The 27,923-nt window shown below is 35.5% G+C and overlaps 2 protein-coding genes across 2 annotated transcripts; one reads left to right on the forward strand and one right to left on the reverse strand.

Annotated features, from left to right (window-relative positions):
- Nucleotides 1-2,427: 2,427 nt before the first annotated feature.
- On the forward strand, nt 2,428-9,554 carry C10H1orf146 (chromosome 10 C1orf146 homolog). Its single transcript, XM_054384521.1, has 5 exons — nt 2,428-2,496; nt 4,406-4,499; nt 5,490-5,658; nt 8,396-8,474; nt 9,435-9,554. The coding sequence occupies exons 1-5, from the start codon at nt 2,428-2,430 to the stop codon at nt 9,552-9,554; spliced, it is 531 nt and encodes a 176-aa protein (XP_054240496.1).
- Nucleotides 9,555-10,479: 925 nt separating this feature from the next.
- GLMN (glomulin, FKBP associated protein) lies at nt 10,480-26,644 on the reverse strand. Its single transcript, XM_054384205.1, has 18 exons — nt 26,579-26,644; nt 26,092-26,217; nt 24,682-24,801; nt 23,797-23,905; nt 22,372-22,618; nt 21,770-21,869; nt 20,437-20,624; nt 19,979-20,032; nt 19,288-19,318; nt 18,858-18,947; nt 18,262-18,303; nt 18,103-18,176; nt 17,712-17,796; nt 16,273-16,382; nt 15,051-15,114; nt 12,104-12,227; nt 10,722-10,804; nt 10,480-10,587 (listed from the first exon to the last, which is right to left on the reverse strand). Exons 1-18 carry the CDS (start codon nt 26,642-26,644, stop codon nt 10,480-10,482), a joined length of 1,821 nt encoding a protein of 606 aa, XP_054240180.1.
- Nucleotides 26,645-27,923: the final 1,279 nt, after the last annotated feature.

The raw sequence follows: 27,923 nt of genomic DNA on the forward strand, positions 1-27,923 counted from the left end.
ACTTCATTGAACTTGTGGACTGCTACAATCAATTCTTATTTGTGTTCCCTAAATTGCAAAAAAACCCAAACGTGTTTCTTTCCTCTTCTGTTTAGTGGACTTCCACTCCTTTTTCTCCTCTAAAAGGAAAAACTGCTTTTTCATGGATCACAGCATCAGAGAACAAGACAGGTAGGTGATGTGTGCGAAGATGAGGCCATACCTCAAATACTATGTTCAGTTTTGGGCCCCTCAGTACAAAGAAGTCATTGAGGTGCTGGAGCATGTCCAGAGAAGGGCAACAAAGTTGGTGAACAAGTCTTACAAGGAGTGGCTGAGGGAACTGGGGTTGTTCAGTCTGGAGGAGAGTGAGGGGAGACCCCCTTGCTCTCTAAATCTACCTATAAGGAGGTTGTAGTGAGGTGGGGGTCAGTCTCTTCTCCCTAGTATCAAGTGATAGAAGAGGAGAAAATGGTCTTTAATTGCACCAGGGGAGGTTTAGATTGGATACTGGGAAAAATTTATTTACTGAAAGAGTGGTCAGGCATTGGAACAGCCTGTACAATAAGATGGTGGAGTAGCAAAATAGGAAATCAGATGCTAATCCACTCCTTGTCTGAAACAAAAAGAAGGGTTATTTTTAAGTCACTAAGATGTCTAATTCTTTCTATGCAAGCCAAGCAATTTGCTATTAAAATATATCGCCTTTAATGTATAAAGTCAGTTTCTCTCTCTAAAAAAGGGCTTAGATGAAAAAGCTTTTACCACAATTTCCCATTTTCACTAGATAAACATAAGGCTGGATTCACATACTGGGGGATGAGCAGAGCTGGAAATCTATGTTCTTTTTCAGTACATTCGATGACTGCACTCCAACTCTTTTTTGCCAATAAAAGAAGTACTGTTTCCTCTTCCATGATAAAAAAAGAAGCTCAAGTGACCTCAGTACTTCTCTTGAACTGAAAATGGTGCTGTTTATTGATTTCACGTTTTTGTACTGTTACTTCTATATTTAGAGTATCATAGAAAATAAGTCAGAATATTCTTGCCCAGAAACAGCTGCAGATTCTTTTCTATGCACAAGTAGACTACCCTCACTGTTTAGAACACCCACTTGTTCTGCTTGGTGTTCTTCCACGTTTTTGTCCTTCCAATCCTTTTTATCATCTAAAAATGTCACACAATCTCTATGTGTATGGCAACAGCTTCTCAGGCCAGCACCTAAGTTTCTGGAAGACTTTTCTAGGACATTTAAAAGATAGCAGGGTTTTCAGCAGTAGAAGCCAGTGCCAGATTAAGGGTGGAGTGGAGGGAAGGCAACTAGCTTCAGTACTCCCTCACATCCCACAAAAGCCCGAGATACTTAGCAAGGAGCTATGTGCACTTCATTTGGTTGTTACACATTTGCCATGTCTGAGGGATTACCCTCAGCTCTGTGGGGCATGGTTGGTTTCACCTGCCACACATCCCAGATAAGGAGGAACCACGCCTCCCCCTGATGGCTGCGGGAAGGGAACAGACATCCACAGAGGCCCAGCCAACAGCCCTGCTGAGGACAGGCCTGCCCCCTGCATTGCAGTGCCGCTTGATGCTGGAGGCCTCTGCGCGCACCTCCAAGGTTGAGACAGTGAGGCAGGACAACAGCCAGGGCTACCCAGAAGGCGGGAAGTGTGGAGCGGGTGGTCCCTGCCCACCACCGGATCCCTCGCTGTCCCGGGAGGCTATGGGCTCTTCATTTCATTGTATTACCGAGCTGTTAAGATAGCAAGGGGCCCAGTTAAAGCCTACACTGGGAACCAGCTGGCATAAGGGTTTTGTGGAATCCAGCTCTCCCAGCACTCTTGGCTGCCTCACGCTCTTGCCTGGGAGCTGCTGTGTCCCCAGCTGCACCAGCTGACCGTAACCCAAAGAGAAAGGCCTGCTGAGCTGGGTAGCCAGGTGCATTTTCAGAAGAGCAAAGTGCAAACATAGAAGAAAAGAGCTACTGCTCTGGCCTATGGTGTGGTGGGCTGCCCCAAGCTGGGAAGGAGGCCCAGGGTTGTTTTCCCAGAAGTATCTTAGTCTAAAAGGTTCACAGTGCCAAACATACCATTTGAATATAGAACAAATGTTCCTTACTTGTTTTAAGTGCTTTTAGGAATGTTTTTCTGGACTTAGTTATTATGTTGCTCTCCCTGTTATGCTTTCCTCTTTAAAGGAAGCCCTCTCAGATTTAGGTTCTTAAAACCATTTAGCTATCTAATTGATATCTTAAAGTAGTTCAGTGGTAGTAGGCACCTGTATATGTTTTGGAGAAATGGGTAGTGCCCAGTTCCCTTTACTCAAATATTTAAGGGACCCATGTGCCTTAAATATTTTACATCTTTAATTGGCAGGTAATATCTGTCATCTTTTTCCAAGCTATTCACTAAGTGGCACCTGAGATTTCACTGCAAACTGTTGAAAAAAATGTCAGAATGTGGTGGGCAGGAACAGTCAAGATGGACAACAACAGTTATTATGAGTACAGTTCTGCAGGTACAATATCACTTGTCAAGAGCAGCATCTGGCTTACTAAGAAATACTGAAATAAATATTTCCTATATTTTATACATGAAATATTTTTATCCAATATCAATGAATTTATTTTTTTTTAGGATAAAAAAATGATACTAGTCTGAAGTTGATTCTGCTATAGTACTGGTTCTTTGTTTTTTTTCTCCTAGCTGCTTCTGTATCTATTTAGCATTCTTGCCACCTGCTATTTTGAGTTACACAGATTTAGACTTGTCCTTCTGACTCATCATTTTTGCACTGAACTGATGCTGCTTTCAATTAGCTCTATAAATATTTCCATCTGAAATGTTTCTGATTTACTGAATTCCTCTTTAAACACTTTATTTTCTACTATACTGTACCAACAGCAGGGTAGATTGTTATTCTGGCATTGTAAAATTCAGTTTAAAATAGTCTTACAGATACAGATTTATAGCTGTTAATATCATAAGCCTCCCCAGTAAACTGAAAGGGTATGTCAAGGAGCTGGTAATTAGTTTCTGCAGCTGAGGCCAATTTCATGCCAGAAGGATAATGAGAATTTAGAGACAAGAGGGCTTTGATTCACAAGCAGGGATATCTTATGCTAGTTTGGCTGACAAGGTTATCACCTTGTCTCTTCTGCATAAATGGGTGAATGGTGTTGAAGTAATTTCTGAATCATCTCAGTATAAAGCATGTTCTTATTTGCTTGCTTGTCTTGGAATGACAGCTTGTAAACTGTTCCAGTTTGGGAACTACTTCAAGAACAACTAAATCCATAGTATGGTGAGAGCTAATGGAGGGCAGTGACACTAGTGTAAGTCACTCATTAATAAGCACCACAGCTGTAGTCAAAATGGACTCCTGGTGAGCAAATGTATGGAAATAGTTGAATTCAATTCTAAGATGGCTTTTCTCTTACAAAGATAGTGCTTTGTATCAGTTTTGATCATGAGCTTTCTCTTTTCCCTGTGCAGCTATCCTTATCTTTTAGCTGTTATTTGTATTTGTGTATTAAATAATTCACTGTCAGCAGAGGCTTTGAAGAAGCAGCGTCTTTTTCCAAAATGAGAGCTATACTTCAGCAGCAGCTGTCGCTGAGTGTTCCCTTTTCAGACCAATTGAAAGCATAGCGTTTCTGGTTATTGCCTCCTTCAGGGTTCACTTGCTATGCTGACTTTATTTTGTACTCTTCCACTAAATCATGACAATTCCCTATACAGGCAGGTTGGCTACACTTTAAATGAATAGGTTAAAGAACATGGTATTAGCTACAAAGGATTCAGTGATTTAATCTTCAATATGTGTCAAGCAACTTCTATAACATATTACAGAAATGCTTTTTGCAGGCTGAAAAATACATCCCAGCCCACTCCGTTCTCTAGATGATTATGTTGCATAGTGAAATGTTCTAGTTTTCTTGAGTGGATTGCATTCTGTCAAAAAGCTTTAAAGAAAATCATGTCCCATACAGATTTTTCTGAACTATCTTCCAGATGAAATGCTGACATCTGTGAAAATAATACCATCTAATTAACTAGAGTCATGGAAACACACTGCTGTATGTTCCTCACTTCTGTAAATCCCCCTTTAGCACATCTTACAAAAACAGACTGCAAAATGTTTGAGCTTCTTTATGTATTATGCAAGAGCTTCCTGAGGCAAACTAAATGTATGCACACAAAATTGTTATTCGGTGCTTGATAACTTCCAATCCAAATATTTTACCATTTCATTAACTAAAAAAAGTTTAATTAACATGTTACTACCTTTTTATTGCAAGCAGAATAAAAGAAAATTTAAACATTTTTTTCTATAGCTAATAGTTCAGACAACCCTTTAAGAATATTTTTATCAATCTTGTTGGCTGAAAACATATTTTTAAAATAACCTTTTAACATTTATTCAGAATCATGAAATTTCTACAGTTCTACGAAGGCAGCAACACCGAGTTCGATATTCTGATTCAGTGGAAATTGGATCTGTGATTTTTTCTCTTTCTGGTACAGTACTTTGAAGTTTACACTTTGAAACTCATAATCTCTAATGAGGTACAGTATCAGGCCCTGTTTTAGGCTACGCTGAACTGAATAAAAGCTGCTTTATTGGGTGTCAATAGTTGAAGGAGGTGTGCTGTGATTGCATGTAAATCAGAGGATGGAGCAGAGAACTCTGGGGATTAAACATTTTCATTGATTTTTGCTTTTTTTGGACATATTGTAGAACAACTACATTAGATTTGATCATCAGCTGAACTGTTCAGCAAATTCTTGTTATTACTCAGCAAGCAGGCTGAGTGCCACTAACATGTAAGACAGCCATCATTTAGTATTCATGGCTGTAAACATAAGACTGAACAAAGACCCTTAGCTTCCATGTTCCAAGTTGAGTCTGCAGACCTGGTGCTAGCAGAAGAGTTAGGGAAAGATTCTTTGAAAAGGTTTGATTAGGAAATCACTGCAACTGCAAATATGAAACACCTATCCTTCCTTTTTAAAGCAGAGAATTTTTTAGACAGGTTATTATCTGTTTTTTTCCTGAACTGTAAGGACTAACAAAGTGCATGTTGGCCTAGTCTTTTGTATCCTTGATTGTCCACGGCAGACAATTAAGCTAACTTTTAATATGTTACAGGTGTGATTATCTCATTTAGAAAGAGGACTTGCTGCGCTCTTCAGTCCTTGCATTTGCCCTAAATTCATTCCATTATAGCAGTTGCTTGTTCCTGAAGTGTGTGCATTCAAGTGGATTTAACAGTTGGAATTTTCTTTTGATGTTATGGTAGAAAATAACCTCCAAGATATTTGTAGATTAATTTTCAAATTATTAGCCATCACTGGCCAAATCTTATGATTGCATTTTACTGTGAAGATGTGTAAATCCATTCATGTGTTTTGATCCACCACCTTTTAAACCAATGGTTAAATGGTTTGTGGTGAGAACTTACCATCTTACTACCGTGATGTGTACATTTACATCAATTTCTTTGACAGGTGTTGCATTTATGCTGTTAGACGCTCAAGAACTGCTTATAGCAGGGGAAGAACAGTACTCCAAAAGACTTCAGAAATTCATAAACATTCATCGAAACAGTTTTTTGGTTTTGTCAGCTGCTCTTCATGGACCAGAAGAATGGAATGTCATGTTTAGGATTCAGAGAAGGTATGATTTCAACATTGAAACAAATGTTTTATTGCTAGGATGAATTGAAATAGCATTTCTAGATTCAGGAATATTATTTTAGGAATTAGGTTCAGGGATATGAATTTTACTTTTCTAATGCACTGGAGAATTAAATGAAAACAATACTAAGTCAATCAATCTGATACATCATGGGTAACAGAAGAGGATGTTCCTCTAAACATACCAAATAACACCTCTTTCAGTCAGTTTATGGCTATATAATATAATCCTTTTCTGCCTGGAAAAGTAGACAATTTTCTTAGCTGTGTCAGCATCTTTTCCTGGTCATTTTCAAAACAGAACAGGCAACTCTCCACCAGAAAAGGCTTTGCTGGCTTTAAAAATCTGTTTACTTTTTAACAGTGTCTATTATACACAGCTACAACAATGGAGTAATCAGTGTTATTTTACACCAAAAGTATAAAACTAGCTATTAAAACTGGTTTGTTTAAAACTTTATCTGTGATTTCTAATGATGCCTGAAAACTTGTATGTTTCAGTACTGTTAACAACAGTTAACAGACTGTGCTCCATATTTGTAGTCAAAACTATTTTCTGGTAGGTAATGTAGTGTCCTAACTGCAGTCGATTTTCACTATTGACAACCAAGAAGTGACTATTCTAATGGAGTCTTTGATCTTTACTTCCTTGAAACCAGCATCAATTCCCTTAAATCCTGGGCACACTGCCAAATGCTGATGAGCAGTAGAGTGTCTGGGATGAAATGTAGGAGATCTATTACCCATTTGTGAAAATTCCATAAATTTTCATGAGAGGTCTTAAAAGCTCTGCTGCTATTCAGCAAGAACATGTTATTCAGCTGGTAGCAGTTCTAATTCTCAATCTACTTTGTGGTTATGGACAATGGATTTTGTGCACGTCTTGATCACTGCTAACAAATGTGATGTTTTGAAACTGTATTCCATTTAGAAAGTGTATTCCATTTGATTTTATTAAAATAATAGAAACAAAATAATAGTTTTGTCATTGAAGGCTATCATAGCAAACTGATGCTGAGACAGCACGACTATATTTTAGATGCATGTGCATTTTTACTACCTGGAGTTCTGCTACTGTATGTAGATCACTGGCTGAGCTTTTGTGTCAGTGGGGTTGAAACTTGTGCCATATTCTCTCAAACTACAAGTTACATACTAGGTTGGTTAAAAAACAAAGTCCCCTGTTTCTTTCTGCATATCTATGGTTTTGTGGAACCAGGGGAAGGATTTAAAAATTATTTTTAGCAAGGACATGATGGGAGTGATGTTCAATAACACAAGCATTTTACATAGGGTTGCGTTATACCATGGGGGGAAGTGGGAGAAAAGCAATCTTCATTATCACAGCTCAGATGAGCATTCCACCAATATCCTCAGTAAATCTGCATGCTAATTTTTTGAACACTGGAGCAAAGAGCAGCTAGGTGTTCTAATGGCCAGCGTTCTGCTCCTTGATCAAATTAATAAAATACAAACTAAATTCAGACCTGTAGTAACTGGAAGTAAAACTGCTGATAGAAATGGATTTTCATGGATACAGGTAAGTACAAGTAACTGTTTCTTTGGTGCACTTTGCTCATTCATGCTTTGCTTAGCCCACTGCTTGGATTAGCAAAATTGCATCTGTTTATTTCCCTAATACCTAAATGTAAATCAACCACACTTCTGCATTCAATTTCAGCAAAATTCAACAGTGACCTGAGTACCTAATCTTAGGAAAGGCCACTGCCTTTAACATTTATTTCTGATAATTACAAGAAGGGGCAGCCAAGTTCAGATCAGGTATCTACACAGCATGAGTCTTAATATGAGTAAGTCCCAGTCATCAAGCAGACTGAGGTAATCACAAAGGGTGGTAACTACGGAGTATGCAGTTGAGCAGCTGGGCACTTAGTTTGGATTACATTTTTTATTATTTAAAATTCCTCATTCTTTGCTGTTAAGTCCATGTAGTGTTTTAGCTCTACAAGAGAAAACAGCAGCAATTCTAACTTTGTTACAACCTGTTTAAGATACAGGCCTTAAGGAGAATCTCTGTGTTTGTCAAAGCTTTGATCTCCCTCTCTTTTCTGACTCTCAGTTCTCAAGAATCAATTCATATGAATAACATTATTTATAGAAAAAGAATAAATTTTATATAATTTTCAATTAAATTCTTAATCACACCTTAGACTGCTACACTACAAATACTTAGTTCAAACTCAAAGCCTTTTTAGCACAGTGTTTTTAGATACTTTCCTGTGTTCTTCCCAATCCATAAATAAAAATGCAATATATAAACCATAAAAACCAAACAACAGAAAACCCCACAAAAAACACCAACAACAAAAGCAAACAACAATAAAAACAACAAAAAACCCCAAACAAAAAAAAAAACAGCAATTTTTTTTTACTGGCAGTGAAAACAGTCTTCATCAATATAGCCGAAGAGGGTTTAGTCCTCTCTGCATGCACACATGCTTAACAAAGTGTTGATTGTCAAAAACCCCTAGAAAAAGAAATGAGCCCTTCCAAGTCCCACCTAAACAAATAGTACAGAAAAGGGACAGATGGCTATATAAGCAGCATCAACTCTCCAGTTGCCTTTAAAGTTTAAAGAAGTCTTCTGTACACTTGTAGTGAGGTTACAGTAAGAAGTTGTGGGAATGCTTGAGTTTTATGGCATAACAAATCGAACATGTGTTCTTAAAGTAACCTTAATATATTTTGACATGCAGATTCTTTGGCAGTAATTTACGCATAATACCAGTTCATAATACTGCTGAAACTGTTAAGTTAATGCTAACTATAGCTAAGGTAAGTCTCATTGCAAACAATTAAATGTATTTGTTCAGAAGTTTATTAGCCAGGAAAAGCCAAGAAATAGAACATTTATTTTTCCTTATTGGAACTTTTTGGGTCACATTAACCACAAGCCCTGTAATACATTGGGCTGATGCTTCACCTGAGTTTTTAAATTATTGTTACAGATAACTCTGAGAGCTCTTAATAGCATTTATAAAAACAGGTATGTAAGAGCTAATTCAGCTCTTACTTGCCATTATTAAGTCAGGATGTCTTCAGTATCATTTACTAGCGCAGAACCAGCCTGATAGCTAAATATGTAATGACTTAAAGTGCCAATCTGAGAACTCTGCTGGTGGATTTTTAATGATAGTATGATTTCCACAGCTTAATGAGTGTCATTTATCTGTGTGTATCTGTATTTGCAACATATCCTGAATGCATTGACGTATTATTAATTAAATTTACTGAACGGCCTTGAAGAACGTTTTTCCATGAAAATTCTAAATTGGATACTCAGTGCAATAGTACTAGCAGCATCCAGCTTACTAAAAATGCCTTAAGTGGGCATCTCAAAATAATAAGCATTAGCGTATTCAGAGTATTCATAAGCCACAGTTCACTTATTGTATGGCAAAAGTTGTTAAATACTTCTTACCATGTTGAACATGGAACTTAAAAAGCTTAAGGAACCCACTGATGTCTGGCACAGTCTCCTAACATTGACCTGAAAGCTTTTAAGATTACGGCTGCTCCCACAAACTTGAATTTGCTTTTGTACTTGTTCAGAAAGCTTACACCAAATCTCACCAGGAGAGCCCCATGAGAAGTGATGACAGTATATAGCATAAATCTGTCAGGACCATTACATTATTTGTTACCCATGCAGTGCAAAGCCAGTTTGAAAAATAAGATGTTCTTTTATTACTTAAGTTACTGCGCTCTATTCATAATATTTTTCTCTCCTCTAAGATAACTTCCAAGCCAAAAGCAGATGATATTTGTTACAAAATGGTAATGATAAAAGCCCAAATAATAGAAAACAGTCCAGTTTGGAAGATGCTTCAAGAGTACCAGAGGCAATGTAATTAATTTAATATTTGGGGGGTTTATTCATAAATAGAGTGGTTACATTTTAAACAAAATATAAAATGTTCCTTCAAATAGTTACATTTCAAAAGACTATATACAACTTATGCAGGTGGAATGAAAATTTGTACTGAATAACTATACGGTGAAAAATATCATACATTATACTAAATATGCATTCTAATTAAAAAAAAAAGTGGCTTACTGCACTATACAGAAGTCATCCTTTATTTCTAACTGGATTCAGAACTTATGACCTCATCTGTTTATAATTTCTAAAAATATTTTAATGTATCTTAAATAAAATTTTATCATTAAAGATGTTAAAAACAATTCAAAAATACAGGTGTACATATGAAATCTTATGTAGTGTTTGTGAAACACAAGTGTTCTCTGATGTCTTATTAACTTTTAACATCTTGCCTCCAAGATGATGTGTCTCTCTTTAAACCTGGTTTCCTCTGCCATGTTTCTACTATTTACACCTTACAGTCCTGCTTGCAAGTATAGAAGCATGTTTGTCAACATAAAAAACTGCTAATAAAACACCTTGTGCATAAACAGTGCTTTGTAATTACTTGTTCTTCAGTCACTTTATAAAAATATTTGTAAATTCATACCACCAGGCAGCAACTATTATGTACGAATCTTGAAAATTAACAATAAAATAAATGCACAATACCTCCCTGCCCCAGCAAAACAACAAACCCCACTCATGTTTTTAGTTTCTAAATTTGTGAATCATGTACACAACAGCAAACAAAAATAAATAGTAAGAGTAACAAGACCTAGGATGAGCAGCATTTGCAATTCTTCTAGAGGCCACTCTAAATTGCTCTTCTTTTAAAGGTTGTTAGCCTCATCTTCAACTTAAGTTTCATAGTCAAAAGGATCTAAGAAGCATAATAATTCAAGTACTTCAGCTGCCCTAACTATTTTCATCCACTGCAGCTTTTATTTTCACTTCAATGAGTTCTTCTACTCGAGCTAGAACACTTTCTATTAAATCAAATGTAAAGAGAGCAGAGTCTAAAACCTGAAATGACAAAAGGGATATTATTTTTATTAGAGGATTTGTTTTGTCTTACCTATTGTACATCTGTATTTGTCTCCAGATTAAAAATAAAATTTCAGTGTTTCTGAATAACTCTGAAGGAAATGCAAACTCACCTGAAGCTGCATTTCTGTAGTCATGGCAGGCATCTTTTCCCCACTAACAGTCAGAGAACAAATTGTGTTAGAACTGTGTGCATCTGTGAAGAAAAATAACCAGAGATGAGCCTGATGGATCACATAACTTTTAGAATGAAAACAATATTTAGTATTAGCATATCTAGATAGTAAATGTTAAAAAAACAAAAAACCAAACACAGGACAGAACATGTTGAATCTTAAGAGAAAGACAGCTTGAGCTGGCTGTTTTCTCTGCGCTTTCTGTGACACATATGGGTCCATTACTAAATAAGTAATATCTGCAAGTCTAAACCATTTTATATAGCTGAAATGTTCCTTAAAAGGAAAAAAAGGTCATTTTTGGATACATTTTTTAATATTTCCACATCCAGACACACAGCAGGAGGTTCTTTAACTTGCCTTAATGACTCTAGCCATGAAATACTTATTTTTTTATGACAAAGCTGTATCTGCCGTTTTCAAGCAGATTACTTGCAGCAGGTGAAACTTACAAGGCCAAGTCTGAAAACTAAGGAGAAAACCTCTCACATTCAGACCAGGTTTGAAATTCAACCACAGTGCTCACAGAGACTATACATTGGGGAAAAAGGCTAAAACATCTACTGTTAAAAAAGTTACATGTTCTCTCCCAAACTCAAATATCTTCTGCTTTGTCAAAGAGAGAGACATTTAAGAGGAACTTAAAGCTTCCTGAATAATTTTAAAGGATTCCCTTTAGAAAGACATCTACAGATTACCTTCAGAAAAATTCCCCTTCTTTGCCTCATAGTTACATAGTTTACAACAACAGAAGAGGGTAAGACTAAGGGCAGAAAGCAGTACTGACCTTTTGGGTAGCAAAAGCAAGTTCCTTGGTCTGTCTAATTATATTGGAGACCATAAAGGAACAGAGGATCTGACATACACAGAGATTGCCTCAAGCAGCTACAGTTCTTATGCCCTGTGAAACATTATCTGTGTAACCCAAAGCAGAGTCTGATTCTGTGTGTCAGTTTCAAAAACCCATTTTTTAAAAAAATCCAGAAAGTAATCCTTCAGGCTTTAAGCCAGCACCTAGTGGCTGTCTAACCTTAACATCAAAAAGGTAAATGTAGAACAAGCTTTGAAGGTCTTCATGTGACATTTCTATCAGGTTTCCATAAAGCCTACAAATGTGATTGAGATAAGTTCAGATTTTTCTGACCAATAATAAAAATTAGTATCAAATACAGCAAGTACTGAATTATGATTTGAAATTTGGAATACTGTCAACAATTACATAAAATATGATCTACACAGCACTCATCAACTCTTTGCTTTCTGAAGGATTTCCAAAATTTCTAAATATGAACAAAGCCAAAAAAAAAGAGAAAACTAACCTCTTCGGTTTTCTTTCTTATTCTTTATTTCTGCTTCATAGTGTGCTTTTGACATGTTGAGTCCTACATGCAGTGGTTTTAAAAAATTTTGCTCAATCTTGGCAAGCATGGTCCATACACCTGTCTATTCAAACAGAACAGAGAAGGTTACAAATTGGTTTTCGAGCACAAGCTTTTGGACTACTTATAACATACATTTCTGTGCTGGAGGGGAAAAAAAAGGAAGTAATTTATAGATTCAAGCGTGAATACCATCATGATGGATATTTAAGCTTCTCTCCATCTGTCTTAAATTATTTGTTGAAAATTGGAGAATGATGCAGAAGGGATAGAGGGAGTAAACAGTATGTAAGCTGGTAACTGCACCAATGGAAATATACGTTTTCAACTTGTAAGCCTTTCTCAGCCGAGACTCTCTACAGTGAGTAAACAGCAGTTGTAGCTTCATCTGAGAATTCAGCAGCAAAATGGAACTAATATTTAAATAATTTTCCTGAATTAACACTGCAACACCAAACGAAAGCTGTGATAAGCCTCATACTCCCCAAACACATAAGAGTCTTGTCTGTATTGCATTCAGTTTAAGAAGCATTGTAGGAACATTACTGGTATGCTACTACCCCATCCTTAGGCACCATAACCATGAACTTCTCCCCAGTTTGGCATGGGTGATAGAAGAGGTTCACAATAATGGCACTTAGGAAGCAGGAGACATCAGGAAAAGATGCTCAAAAGCAAGGCTGTTCAAGGCTACACAGCACGAGAACACTTCTCTGCCTTGACCCCTTATAAGCTTGTAGTTACAAAACTGCTGTAGAAGGAAACAAACACAAAGCAGTCATTGTGTCTTCAGATATACGAGACTCCTTTCTTCAAGCAGTACCCCAAGGGCAAAATATGTACGATAAAAACAAGAATTCTCAATGATGTTTGCAGTGGAAAGTTCACCAGATTTTAATGCTAAATGGCACAAGCTGGTCAAATAAGAAAACTGGTAATTACTTCCACCAGAATGGGCCTAATATGAAGAAATAACTTTCCAGAAAAATACTAATTTTTAAGCTTGATTTAGGAAAGTGCTTGTTACACAACAATCAAAACATCTGAACTGAAATGAAGGGAAGTATTTTCATACAGGACAAGTAGAGCATAAAGAAGTGAGACAGGCACGAAGTCAGGAAGAACTGGCAGGGCTTAAATTCAAGGGGAAACTTCAGAAGAGATGATGTTACTTTCTCTTCAACCTGTAGGGACAGTACTAGAAAGCACTGTTACAATAATTGTGTGTTACTATGAATACTAAAAGAGGAATTCCCTCTTCTCTTACACAGCTATGCACTTACACTGAACAGTGGACCATAATGAGCATTTAAATAGTAACAACTTCTTAAATCTGAGAAACAGATATAGTCTATCAATACTAATTACATAAATGGCAAATTAGAAATGCACCAACTGAAATCTACTTTTGCTCTTCATTTTCATTATACTTTTGGTAATCAGTGTAAGTATTATCATTATTAGACTAATAAAATCATTAGGCATTCATAAAAACTTGTATTCATAAATCTTAAAATGCTCTAAAAATAGATCAGAAATTGTTCTATATTGTAGAAAACAGAAAACGCAACGCTGAAATCTACTACTCCAAATCATAAGGAAAGTCAAGGAACTGGGGGAGAAGAACAAAACACCACAGCTGGATAGAATATTCATGACCATGATACTCCTTATTCAAATCAAGGAAGGCTTTACTGTACTTTAAAACTAAAAAGCAATTTTTATTTAAACCATCACTAATTTAAACAAATATTTTAATGCAAAAATCAAAATATTCAGTACTAAGGAGATAAGTTATACTTGTTCACTATATATTTGGTAAAATGCTGATGAATTGCATAAATTGTAGAAATGGTGGAAATAATGATCTGAAAGGGTCAATGGGAATTGCACAAGTATTAGAGTCAGTAGCCATTTGGTACTGGAAGGTAATCAGAAAACTAAATACAATTAATTCCACTGGCTCTTCAATGCTGTAGTGACACAATCCACAATGGGTAAAACAGGTTTCAATTCTTTAAATATACTGCAAAGTTTAAATAAATATGCAGAATATTTCTGAAATACCTACATTCAAACATCCACACATCAGAGATATGATGGCAAAGAGGGTATACCTATAATAAAAACAGATCAACTGCAGTGGTGGGCTGGCAAATTATTTTTGTGCATGAAACATTTACTGGCTGTTTCTGGTAAAGCAACGTCACAGAAAATTGGGTCTGGCCATTCCTTTTGTTACTTCAGCAGATGGCTCTCAGACAAGAAATTTTTTTATGCTAATACCTAGAGAAGGCTATCGTGTACCTATTGTATATCTGCACAGTTGCTGTAAATACAGAGTACTGTTTTGCACAGGTAAAAAACCTTATTATTAAACACTTTTTGAGAAATTTTAATGCTATCAACTTTTAGAATATTGCACAAAAAGTATTTTGCCTAAAGATGAATAAAATTATTTTTGAATAGCAAAGATTTGTAGTATAATTACTATGATGATGAAGAGGCTTGAGGGATACCAGGGAATAAATAAGCAGGAGTATCAAATATTTGGGGTTTTCCCCCCACACACCATTGGAATACTTGCTAGATACACAACTTTATGGTGACATACTCTAAAGCTATGGATACAGACCATAGTTCATCAGGTAAACTGGTACTGTAAACAAGCTAATCTTTTCAGTATGAACGTAATGAAATTTCACCAGAATAAAATAACACATCACCTATTTCCTAACATACATAATAAAAGCATCACTTCTGAATAACTGGACATTGCAAAGAAAAACACAAAAAACACGTTCTTGAATCAAGGTTAACTGTGTTCACACAAACGCAGCTCTCAGTCCTCAGCTAATGAACCTTTTTCAAATCAGTTAGTACTTACCTGATTATCACTTTCACAATCCTTAATGACCAAGTACCTCAGTAGATTTAGTGATGCCATAATCCTGCAAAGTAACAAGTACTATTTATCACGTAGAGCACAGATTTGTATTACAGAGACAGTCGTTTAAATTGTCCATTAGCTACACGTCCTAAAAATTTCCATTTATACAAAATGCAACTACTCATCTGTTGAGCAATACAGACTAGCCTAGAGCACCAGTGTGCATAATGTCCATGATACAACAGTTGACTCTTTGCAGGTGAAATTAAAACTGTCAGCAAATTGGAGGAAGCTGGTGAGTGTGAGGAAAAGAGTTCTCTGAAGGGAAAGAACCTTCTTACAGAATTTGTAGTGTGCATCACTGGTGATCCAAATTTGATTTGAAACTAACATGACAGTTTTCTTTCTTACTGTACTGAGATTTTATTTTTGCTTCCTTTTTAAATATGTTTTACCATATTTTTTGGTAGAAACTATTTATTGCTTTTGTCACATAACACGTACAATCAGAGATCGTACCTCTGGGTTATTAAGTAGTTTTATATTCCTTGGGACACTATCACCCTGCTGATTTACAAGCCCAACCTTTACTCATCATACAGGAAAAAACTTCTCCTAGATAGAGTTTCAGACAAATTTCAGTTATTTGCCATTCAGGTGGCTCTGTATTCCCATTCACTAGATTCTGGCATCCCAGAAGCAATATATAAAACAGCCTCAAAGTTGTGTGCTGTAGTTGCATCTGGTGTGTGTTATCCTCCTGTATCACATAAGATAATAAATCATATTTCTTTTGTTCCTTCAACTGGTTCTGCAGAAAGCTCCCAACCATATTCTACTGAAAAAAAAAATACTTTACTACCAATTAGTTCTGTAATTTGACATTTGGGGCCTTATACGCTGAAGCAATGGAGGAGAAATTCCTTTCTTACTGTAAAACCAATGTAAAAGTATTGTGACATTTTTCTATACAGTTAGTTGAAAGGAAGGTTGAAATAAGTGATCATTTCCATTTCTAGATCCAAAACTTTAAAATACATAGATGTTGTCACCTCATTAATTACATGACAGCACATCTCCCATTGTAGTGAGGTAGTTTGAAGTATTTTTTAAATGACAACAACAACAAACAAACAAAACAAAACAAAACAAAACAAAACAAAACAAAAAAAAAAAAAAAAAAAAAAGAGAAAACCCTCTGACCATGATTACAACTCACCTGTCTGAGTTTTGCAGAAGATCTGTCTCAGCACCTTCTGGAAGCGAAAGCACTAAATCTAGAAGGGAGATAAGGTGATGTCCTGTAAACCAAATGTTATCACATTCCTTCTGAAAAAAAGAAAAAAAGAAGTTTAGCTTCGTGCAACTTAAAATCTTCAAGGTATCTGCAATAAATCTTAAATAATTTGACAGTAATTTTTGGAAAACAGAAAAAGAAAACATTTAAATAAAATCAAATGCTGGAAGCACTATTTTCTAATTGCTACCTGAGATTGAAGCACACAAATCAGTTTTTTCATAATCCTCCCTACTTTGTCTCTCTGTGCCAAGCTGTTCAATTTTATCAGAACAGATTATCCACCTCTCCAGCACACCACCACCACTATAGTTAATATTCATTCACATAAACTTAGCAAATTGTAGTAGGCATTGGTTTTTTTTCTATGCCGAGGCAAGGAACAATTAGCTATCTTTACCAGAGACACTAGTCATTTCATAATAATAGTGCTGCAATTTTGCAATTATTTTTCCCCCAGAAGATGATCAGGTGTTTCAAGTTTGCTCTGCATATTTCTAAACCCAGAAATAGACTGGAAGGAAAACTAATTAGATAACAAGACTATAACTGCCTGTTAAGTCAGACCACATGAGGAATCTGTAACAATTAAGACAAGCTGGGCACAAAAAAGAAGACGAAATAAATGGATACCCATAGAAAATTATTATCATTATGTCTATAGCAGAATTCTTTGCAACAAACCTAGAATATTCAAATTCATATGGTGAAATTTTAAAATTACTTGTCTTTTTGACAGCCAGGTCACAGGACATATGTATTAAGAGAATTCTGATACTGCATAGTCAAGAAAGCCATTTAGTATGGAAATTTTAGAATATACTTTTACCTATTCAATTTTGCTGCAAGCCCTTTTTTGAAAGAGTTTCACGTTATCATCTTTTTCATGTTGCTGACTCAACAATGTTCTAATAAATAATAACTCACTGCTTTCTAAGATAATCATGCTAGCAGAACATACTCTAGAATAGGCATACATTTACTATATTGTCCTATTTGACAAAAGGCCCTAAGGATTTTTTAATTTAATTTAACACTTTTTATTTTTAATTAATTTTCCCAACTTCTTGGTCTAAATGACTGTAAGCTATGAGATTTAAATGACTTTGATCTAGCTCAACTCTCTCTGATTAATTTAACATTTGTGAAGCACTCATGATATAATGCTGTCACCAGAAAAACCAAGAAAAAAGCTAATACTTCTGTCTGGGTTGTCTTATTTGAATTACATTCAAGGAATGTAATTCCTTGGAACTCTGAAGATCACAAGTACTGAGTAGTTCCTGTTTATAAAGAAGCATGTATTTTTAAGCACAGAATTTTGAGATGGCAGCTTGTTTTTGTAGTGGTAGCAGCCTCACCGTTAACGATAAGTGAATCTGATCTTTTATATTTTTAATAATATATCCTTCCACACCAGCATGGTTGCTTGTCTTCAGTAAACACCTTCAAAACAAACAAACAAAAATATTATCTCTTCAAAAACTGCCTATACAACCAGCTCAAAATTTAGATGACATTATGGCCTTTTCCACTAGTGGGAGCTTTACCACAGAAAAATGACTATGTAACTTTTAAACACCAAGACAGACATGTGAGGCAACTGAAACTGATTTCTGATAGAGTTTCTTTTTGGTAAACCACATTAATTTTACAATGTTAATCATTAGATAAATAATCATCGTATCTGTCTACACAGTTAAGCTGAAATAAGGCTGATATTACACAATCTACAGTAATTTCGATGCATACCTGAATAATGTGTATTTTCCCTCCACATCAAACTTGTCTATGAACAACTGCAAAATATTTAAACTCTTCTTTCTCTAAAGAAAATAAAGAGATCTTATCAGATCAATTCTAATTAAATAAATTCAGCACTTAACTGATTCTGTTGGTCACGTTACATACCATATGCTCCATGGGACAAAGGGTCATAACTTTCACCAAATCCTGCAGATGGACAAAGAAAACATGACACCAAATTACATAGGGATTATTATGTTACATCATACTGACTAACACCTACTCAAGACATGACAAAAAATCCAGAACACTAAAGAAATAAACAATAAATCAAACCCCAAAACACACAGCCCACAAAACCATGCCTATAAATAGATTCTCATCAGAGAGTATCACAAAAGCTTCAGTACTTCAAATCCCAGAGCCAGTACACAAGAGTACTATTCTTATACTCTTAGGTCAAAGTAAGAAATGTAGTCAAGCAGCAGATTTGCAAGAAAAAGGCAAAAAAATGAGCAAGCATCATCTTTCAGCTAAGATCAGTGTACACCTGCTTCAGCAGCCTGTACACAAAATAAGTGCGTTTTAATTATGCTCTAGTGGGTAGAAAAGATCATCAATTCTGTGTAGCAGGAGGCTTAAATTCAACAGCACAAGCATATAAAGGTTCAGTAATATGCCCTCTCTTAAAACACTTAGCAAACTGTTAGATATTATTTATAATCAAACTTTAAAGACTTCTACACATTGCCTCTTATTACCTGAGGTACATTAATAAAATCTCTCAATTCTAAATACTGATGGAGAAGGCTGTTATCTTCCATTCTCAATAAACAGCTCTCAAACAGATCCTGCAGGTGGGGGGGGAAAAAAGCAAACATTTTGCACATATATGAGACATTAATGTATATGCTTAACGTTAATGGCTAAAACTGCCTTCACTATAAATAGTCATTTGGATATTCAAAGTTTGTAGGAGCTAGAGATGGTGATTTGAACATTTATGCATGCATGTAAAGTTCACTAAATATAAGTGTTCGAAAATTACCTAATTAACCTTCAAAATATTTCTCTATTATCTGATCTATCATCTGTACTTTTTTTTGAAAGAGAAACTAAATTTTTACCATTTTGTAAATTGGAAAAAAATAAACATTCTAACATTGAAAATCTGATTAAAAGAAAACTTACAAGTCCTTTGGATAACATAGATTCTTCTGTCCTTAAAAAAAAAAAAACATTATCAAATGTAAGTTGTTAATTAAAAAGACACTATTGATATTTCAGAAGAAATACTAGAACAGAGATCTAAAATAACTTGCCCCTCAACAATTTTCATTCTGTTTTATAAATACAGTATCTTCATTATTCCTCCCAAAGATTTTTAGAATAAAAAGGCTAATGAGAAGTTGAAAATTAAACTCCTCTCACTAGTCAAACCTAACTTTATTGCCCCTGTAAATGCTCAAGAGCATCATCTTGTATCTCACAGGTGTCAAGACTGATTAACAAAGAAAAAGAAACTTTTCCAAGATGATTCAATTTGCATGGTTCTGGCAAAACTAAAAAAAAAAAAAAAAAAAAAAAAAAAACACAGCAGATCCTGAACTGAAGACCTTTTAAAAGACCTTTATTTTGCATTTTAAGAACAAAGTTTCTAAAAGTTATATCACAATACATGCTGAAAATGAAAAATAAAGTGTTTTAATAATTTTTTTTATACTTAGTAAAAAAAAGACAGCTTGTTGTGGAACTTCCCATTTTCAGTCTCAGGCTTAAAAACATACTTTGAACTTATCTAGTATATTCAAAATTTGATTCTATGCATTGCTGTAAGAAAATCACACCCATTATCTATAACCCAAAACACCATAAACCCTACCTTTTCAGTAGTACTTCAATATGTGTCATATTGCATTGCAGAAGGTATGATGGACTGAAAGAGAAAAATTAAGATTACATTAGATCACATAAGCTATATGCATTTGCACAGAATTACAATATTGGATGGGACTAGTCTTTTAAAAAAAAATCTTTATAAAAATTAATAATCCTGAAATGGACAGAAAAATAGTAAAACAAATGATTGTTGATAACTTTTATGTGGAAACCGTCTATAAACAAGCAATTGAAAATGCATGTCATTTTTCAGCATTTGACTAATCCTACTAGTGTCTTTAAAAGGAAAGCTTATATAAAACTTAACCATAATAGAGTAACTTGCAGGACTGGAGTATGTTCTTACGCATATAATATAAACTACGTAAAATATAAATGCATGAACAAAGAAACGTTACTGAAATTACAGACTTATGGTAAGTGAGGAAGAATAGTTCTTACCTAAATACCATTGGAAAGCTATCAATACCAAAATGGTGAACAAACATCAGATACGAAAGACAAGCCAAAGAATCTGCAATATTTTTTTGCTCTATGTCTGCAAACTCCTGAGTCTCCCAGTGCGAGCTCTTGCCTTTACGATGTAAAACCACCAGTGGCATCAATTCTCTTATATTCCACAAAATGCTCTAAAAAAGAGAGACAGATTGCCCATAGCTGCCTTTAAAAGGTTTGTATACCAATTAAATTTGAAAGTTTCAACTGTATTTACAGTAAGTTCTCTTACATGGCATAAATCTAAATTAATATAAATATTTTGCATTTATGATATATATATATATATATGTACACACCCCTAAAAAATTGCAGGAAAAATAATTGCTGTGAGAACAAAGTTAAGATAGTAAAATCAAGCACTCAAAAAAGTTAGCAAAGACAAAATAAAGTCATCCTGCAAAACCCTCTTTGGCTCCCTTATCCACAATGCTATGAATAATGACAGCTTCATGATCACATCATGCCACAAGGTTCCTGTATTTTTCAGATTCTCTTCCCCACTCCACTGAGGGACCTAAGTGACTAACAGGGTAGGAGTTTATCTGCCAGTTGAGGTCAAGCCACTACATTTCAATATTTGCAAATGAGGAAATATTCTTTACCACATTCAAAATGTGGACAAAAGACAGCTCTACTTACTGTAACTTCACTAATCACACCTAGTTCTATTTCTGAAAACATACACATATAGTCAAGTATAGTCCATGCATTAGCTGGAACACACTATCTCCAAGTAAGGGCTAGGTTTGTTGAAAATTTAAATGAAATTATCTAAACTCACAGTAATCTTTCTAATAAAACACAGCTGCTATGCAAAACATTCAAAACATTCAGAGTAACTGCATTGGTAGCATGGAACCAGCATACCCCTACTGGTACTGCACGAGGCACATTCAAGATTTCTCACTGTGCAACATATGGATTAAAGCTAACATGAAATTTTACCTTGATGTAATACTGCAGCAAAGATGATCCTTTAGAGATTCCAATAAATTCATACAATGCTAAGAAAAAAAAAGCAGTTACAACCAAGCAGCAGCTGCTGATTCAGACAGCAGTCCAAACTGGTTTGTCAAGGAGCAAAACTGTCTACAAGATTTGCAAATTCCAGAGGTGGCACCTGGATCTGTTCTCTAGAGTTATCTACCTGCATTGTCTTAAAAGGCCCAGTAAGACATCCCACTAACCAATAAAGGAAGCAAAATGAGCTCTAGAATGAATTCTCAACTAGACCACTGGTTTTGCAAACGCTGCTATTAATTTTGACCACACTTACTATAATTTCAGCTGCAAAACGCCGAAAGGGATGTTCTTCAACGCCTTCAAGCTGTTCAAGCTGAGCTGTCAACAATGGATATTTCAGACTTTTCATACAGCTGAAATAAAAAGTAATGAAACAAAGTCACCAATATGGTCACAAATGCATACTATAAAAGTGTCATTGATAACCAAGAATAAAGTCTATATGCGTATTAGCTGTTGCTATTCCTGATACGCCAAGGAGAATGAAAAAATGGACTATTTCCTGTAGAAGCATTCCTCAGACTTCACCTCCAGAATATGGTTATCCTCACTGTTGTAAATTTAAGGAGAAACAAAGGAACACCAAATCTGCTTCAGAGTACAAAGAGTGGTATTTCTTTACCATTTCCTTGTACTAAAACAGAATTACTTTTACCTTTCTTCTCTCACTTTCTAAGTATGTAAAGCTTATTTAGGGTTTTGGGTTGTTTTTCATTTTTTCAAAATACATTTGTTAGTAAGTTGGCAGCATTATCAAATGCTATTGAGACAGTTTATTTACTGCTTATGTAGTAAGTGCCTACTGCTGATTTTGTTAAGTTATAATAATATATTATGCTGACATAAAATACTCACAATTTTATTAATTCTTCTTTCAGCTCCATGTCATTGTATTCTGGTAACTTTTCCATGTTTTTAACAACTTCAGTCACAAATGGTTTAGCAAAGTCAACCACTGCACTACAACATCGACACAGACCAAATTTATCTTCTTGTATTTGTTGTTTTGTATAAGGTACAGGTAAGGGAGTAAGCTGATTCATAATCACAGCCAAAGATAAACCCACTGAGTAGGCTTTCTTGTTCTGAAGTTTCAAAAGCACTGGGGGAAAGAAAAATAAAAGGAAGAGAGAGAACATTTTGAGACATTTGGTTATTACTTAGTAGACAAATAACTGAGAAAAACTATGTAACTACATAAGAAATTTTTAGCTTCATGGAAGGAGAGAGACTAATACCTGAAATCACATGAGTAAATCCAGCAAGACTAAACATCATCAGCTAGTTTACTATGATGTAGTTAAGATGATCATGTATTTGAGGATAACAAATACTAAAGCAGTTATGGATTTCAACATTTTCCTTCCTCTGCAGCACTAGACTGGGGGAAAAAAAAAAATCTATCTTTCTGGAGTTAGTCTAAGTGAAGTAGTATTCATTTATCTGATCTAGAAAACTCATTTACTGCTTGACTCCTGTGCTTGGCATAACCAGAGACAACAGCCCAACCTTTCTGCTGCAATCTGACTCTACCTAAAGCAGCTCAGAACTGCTCTATAATCCATTGCAAAACCAACAAAGGGGCTCCCAGACTGAGGAAGCAGCACAAGTGGCTCTCTACCTAAACTGTACTCTATGCAGGCTAACTGCAGATGGGCTATCCATAAAACCCACACACTTCTAATACGAGCAGAATTTTGGTAATTAACATGTTAGAATTGAACAATGCATCTCAGAGACTGCTACAATCCCACTTGACACTTAAAACTTGGTTTCATCTCACATGTCAAAACAGAAACTATTACTTGTTACCAACATTTCCAAAAACATGTCTACACCCAACATTTTTAGTTTTTATATGTAACCGTAAGAATGCTTCCCCCTCACCAATCAACTTCAACCTGCTTCAATCTGAAATAAAAGGTTTCTACTGCAAAAATACAGACTTGTTTTAAAAAGTTAAATAATAAAGTATTTGACAAATTCATGTAGTTCTCTACTTCTGTAACAACACCTCTAAATATAACAGTCACAGGACCATATTCTTGTAAATGATGAAAAATAGCTGAACACTGCATTTTCAACTGCTGCTATTAATTCCATCTAAAATCTTCTTTCTAGTAGGTCAGTATCAGCATGGAAGTTATACCCTGTGTTATTTTGTAGAATGTAATAGACTGTCCTGTTAGGACAGACATATTCCAGCAAAGGCTAAACTAAGTTGATAAACCTATGGGAAAATAATTTATTTCAGATATCACATGAAAAACTGAGTATTACCTGTCTGCAAAGGCTGAAGCAATAACAAGACAGTTTTGCACACCTGCTCTCCAGAGGTCTGCTCAATCTGCTCAAGTAAACCCAAGAAAAGTTCCTTTGGATTGCATAGCTGCAAGAGAGGAACAACGTGTATATTTAAATAACAATGGTCACAACCTAAAAAGTTCATCACAAGAAAGTTTAGTCTTGAACATCAAGAAAGCAGATCTGAACATCCAAGATAATATTTAAGAAAATAAATAGGAATTGGTAAGTACTTCCCTATAATTAATGTCTGCTGTAGAGTGTGTATGTGTGTATACTTTCATATAAGCTGCAAACATGTAATAATAAATGACACCAAACTTGTTTTCTATGCTCTATAAAAACCTAATTTTACCATAGCAAAATAAGCCTTAGAAGTAGACAGAACAGGAAAAACTTCAGTGTGAATTTAACTCAAGCCACAGAGGTTGCAAGTTTTTTTTTAACTATATGAATGATCTGTTTTCTACAGATTAAAACTCATCTCTCCTACTGCTCCATCAGAACCATCATCACACTGTATCAGCAGTAGACAAGAGGCAGTATTGCTGTGACTGCTCTGTGGCAGCCAGCTGTCAAGAACTTCATGATTTTTATCTGCCTTTTTCCTTCTGGATAATGCTATGACTTTTTGTTTTGCCCAGTTACTAAGATTTGTAACAGGTTAATTATTTCTAAGAGCACGAAGTCTGGGTCTGCTGCAGATGAAACTGGCTGGCCTGTGAGTTTAAAAGTTACAGGAAATGGACATAAGAACCAAGAGGTAGTCATGTTTTGTTTTCTTTGGAAACCAGGGTGAAAATTAGGACCACTCCTCTCCCTACAATTATTATATTACAACCATGTATTTCAAAAACATACCTGTGCCAACTGATCTAGTATCTTCAGGCAGTGTTCTCTCTTATCATCTTCCCGTTCATACAAGAAAATACATCTAACAAGAGGAGAGATGAGATTCCAACCCATATTCTTGATGATAACCTGGAAGATTTTCAGAGAATAAACCACAGCTGGACATCATCTAAACCTTGAAATATTGCATGTATATATGAAAGTCACAAAAGACAACAGATCAACACGCTGGTTGTGACCAACAGCATAATAATGTCATTGAAAACTACCATACTACTACCAGAAAGTTCTGTATTTGACATGCATTGTATTCTTTCCCCATATCTATAAACACAGCTGCTTATTTGGTATAGTTTTCCTCAAAATACTAATTCAATATATAGCTGTAAGAATTTATATGACAATACATTTAAAACAAGGCTACAGGAGTTTTGCCAAAAGAATAAGTGCTTAGATGAAGTATGATCAATCTTTACTCCAAACTCACAAAATTCAAACCAGACTGTGAACCACATGAAACATCACCAAAATATTCCATCTTTCACTTTCATTTTGAACTTCCTACTTAACTGTGTACAATTTTGTATATTCTCCCAGCTCCTGAAAGTGCCTATAAACATCAGCATTTCTTACACTAGCATCAGCTCTTGCAGTTTTGGCCAATATTATCTCCATCTGTGACAGGTTGACCCCAGACAGCAACTAAGCACCCACCAGCTGCTTGTTCTCTCTCTGCCTGCAGTGGGATAGGTGAGAGAATCAGAAGGGCTAAGCAGAGTGTAACTCACAGGTTGAGATAAGAACAGTTTAGTAAGTGAAGGACAGATGAGAGTATGGGTAGGGGTGAGGGAATGATGCAAATAAAGTCTCACCAGCAGATCAACGTCCAGCCAACCTCCAAGCAACTTTCATCAGTTTGGGTCAGCTGTCTCAGCTGTGTCCCCTCCCTGCTTACTGAGCAGGCAGAGAGGAACAGATAATGCCCTGCCACTGTACAAGCATTGATCAGCAATAGCTGAAACACTGGTGAGTTTACCAGATATTTTGGTCACAAATCTAAAATACAGCACTGTACAGACTGCCATGAAGAAAATAATCTCCACGGCAGCCAGCTCCAGTCCACCATCTGAAATCCTGTCCTGCAAAAGAAGGACACTCTCACTTTCTCATAATTATGCTTTTGTCCTCTCATTTCTCTTTGCTTAACTCCCTGAAAAAAAGAATTTATTACTGGTTTGGTCAACTTGGTTTCTGTGTGCTACTTGAAGCTATACAAGAATGTGCACTTAACATAGAGCAACTTAACCATTCATATGTACACCTTACTCCGCAGTGAAAGTAGCTTCCCTTTTTTAATAAGTAGCTTTATCTATTTAACAGTTAGTACATAACTAATACAGAGTGCAAACTCAAACTCACCTTGTTTTTCTCATTTTGAATTACTTCTAATAACTGAGCTGCATACCCATCTTCCAAACATTTCTGACCTGCTACCAGAAACAGATTAAAATCTTCCCCTTTGAAATCAGCTTCTTCCAGAATTTGCTAGAAAGAAAATATCCGTGTTTAACTCCACAGTTGAACACAAAACACATTGTTTTCATTTAAAAATTAAATGCAGTGTCACTGTAACATATTTTCTTATACACATATTTCACATATTAAGAAAGCTGCCAAGAGCTACTAGAGAAGACAAAACAGTGTTTCAGTACGACTTAAGTTAGCAAGTACCTTAGGGTGAGCACCACAGAGAACTTAACTAAACGTAAGAGGCTAAAATTAGCTGCCTAATGAGGAGTTCTGCTAACATCTTTGTGTTTTGGGGTCTTTTTGTTTTTTATTATAATAAAATAAGAAAAATACACACTGCTTACATTGTTACTTTTATGGAAAGAAAACCACTTACACATCTTTGTATTATGGCTTGAAGTTCATCAACTGCCATTACAGCTTGATTTTGCTCTTCTGGCATTGAAACCTATTATAAATTAAAGAGTGTAGCATTAAAACAAATGAAGTAAAAACAGAAACTAAAAAATAACCGCATTATCAAAAAAAAAAAAAAAGCAAGAGAAGAATGAGAGCAACCTAACCAGACAGCATGATTTAAAAAACAAAACAACAACAAAACACCAACCCAGAAAAAAACACATGTGTAAGTGTACACTATATGATTAAATGCATGTTTAAGTGTATGCTATATTATTCTACTCCCTGTATTTCCAGGGGATAGTATTAAGCTCAGGAAACAACCTGCATTCTAGGTACATGGAAGCAATTTTTCCAATAGTATGAGGGTCTCTTTATAAGCCAGGAGGCCTCAGCTACCAGCTAGACATATACTAACACAGAGGAGGTCTCACTGTGTATTCAGCAAGGATGCCCATGCTTCACTACATTTTCTGTGACTATTCTCACCAGGAGAGCTTCTGCTCAGCCCTGAGTAGAAGACCCTAGCCTGATGCCTGGGATGTGCACAGCTGATCCAATACCTCACCAATGCATATCAGTAGTCTAATCAAAATTACATATGCAATATGGTTTATTTCTTTCTAGTGCCTAGATAGGGCTAGTTCAGTAGTCTTCTACATCTAGATAATATAATTTAAAACTTCCTTGCTAAAAATAATTAAACATCTGAGTAAGTACATACAAACACAGTCAGGACCATGAATTACACATAGAATCAACTTGGTTATCCCATGTGATATATAATAGAAACAGTCATAAACTATAATTTTAAGCAATGCCATGTGCCTGAATCTGGTTATATGATCACTATGAATATCAGTTACCTATACACTGGGATATCTAGGTAACTACTCATTAAAATACCAAAGTTCTGTATTTATAGAGATATCTCAATGTAATGTCCTCATTGTATCCTATGTTTATCCTCAGCTACATCACGCAATAGCTAGATAACTAAGCTACCTAGGTGTTTACAAAAACCAGGCAACTAGTATTTTATTATTCAACGAATAAACAAGTCACTTTCAGTTCTCAAGGGTGCACATTAACATTTTTACATCACTGCAGTCTATCAATATATGTAGCCTGTCATTTAAATTTGACCATTACATACTTCATTACCATAAGCTGAACTGTTTGAGCTCTTCATTTTTCAGGATGTTACTAAGCCTCTCAAAACAACTTAAATATACTTTTGAACGTTAATATTCTTGAATTTTCAGCCCTCAGTAACTTTACAATGTATTTGGAGCCATGAAAAGTGCCCTGAGCACCCAACC

The sequence above is a fragment of the Indicator indicator genome, chromosome 10 (assembly GCF_027791375.1).
Source record: "Indicator indicator isolate 239-I01 chromosome 10, UM_Iind_1.1, whole genome shotgun sequence".
Taxonomy (NCBI): domain Eukaryota; kingdom Metazoa; phylum Chordata; class Aves; order Piciformes; family Indicatoridae; genus Indicator; species Indicator indicator.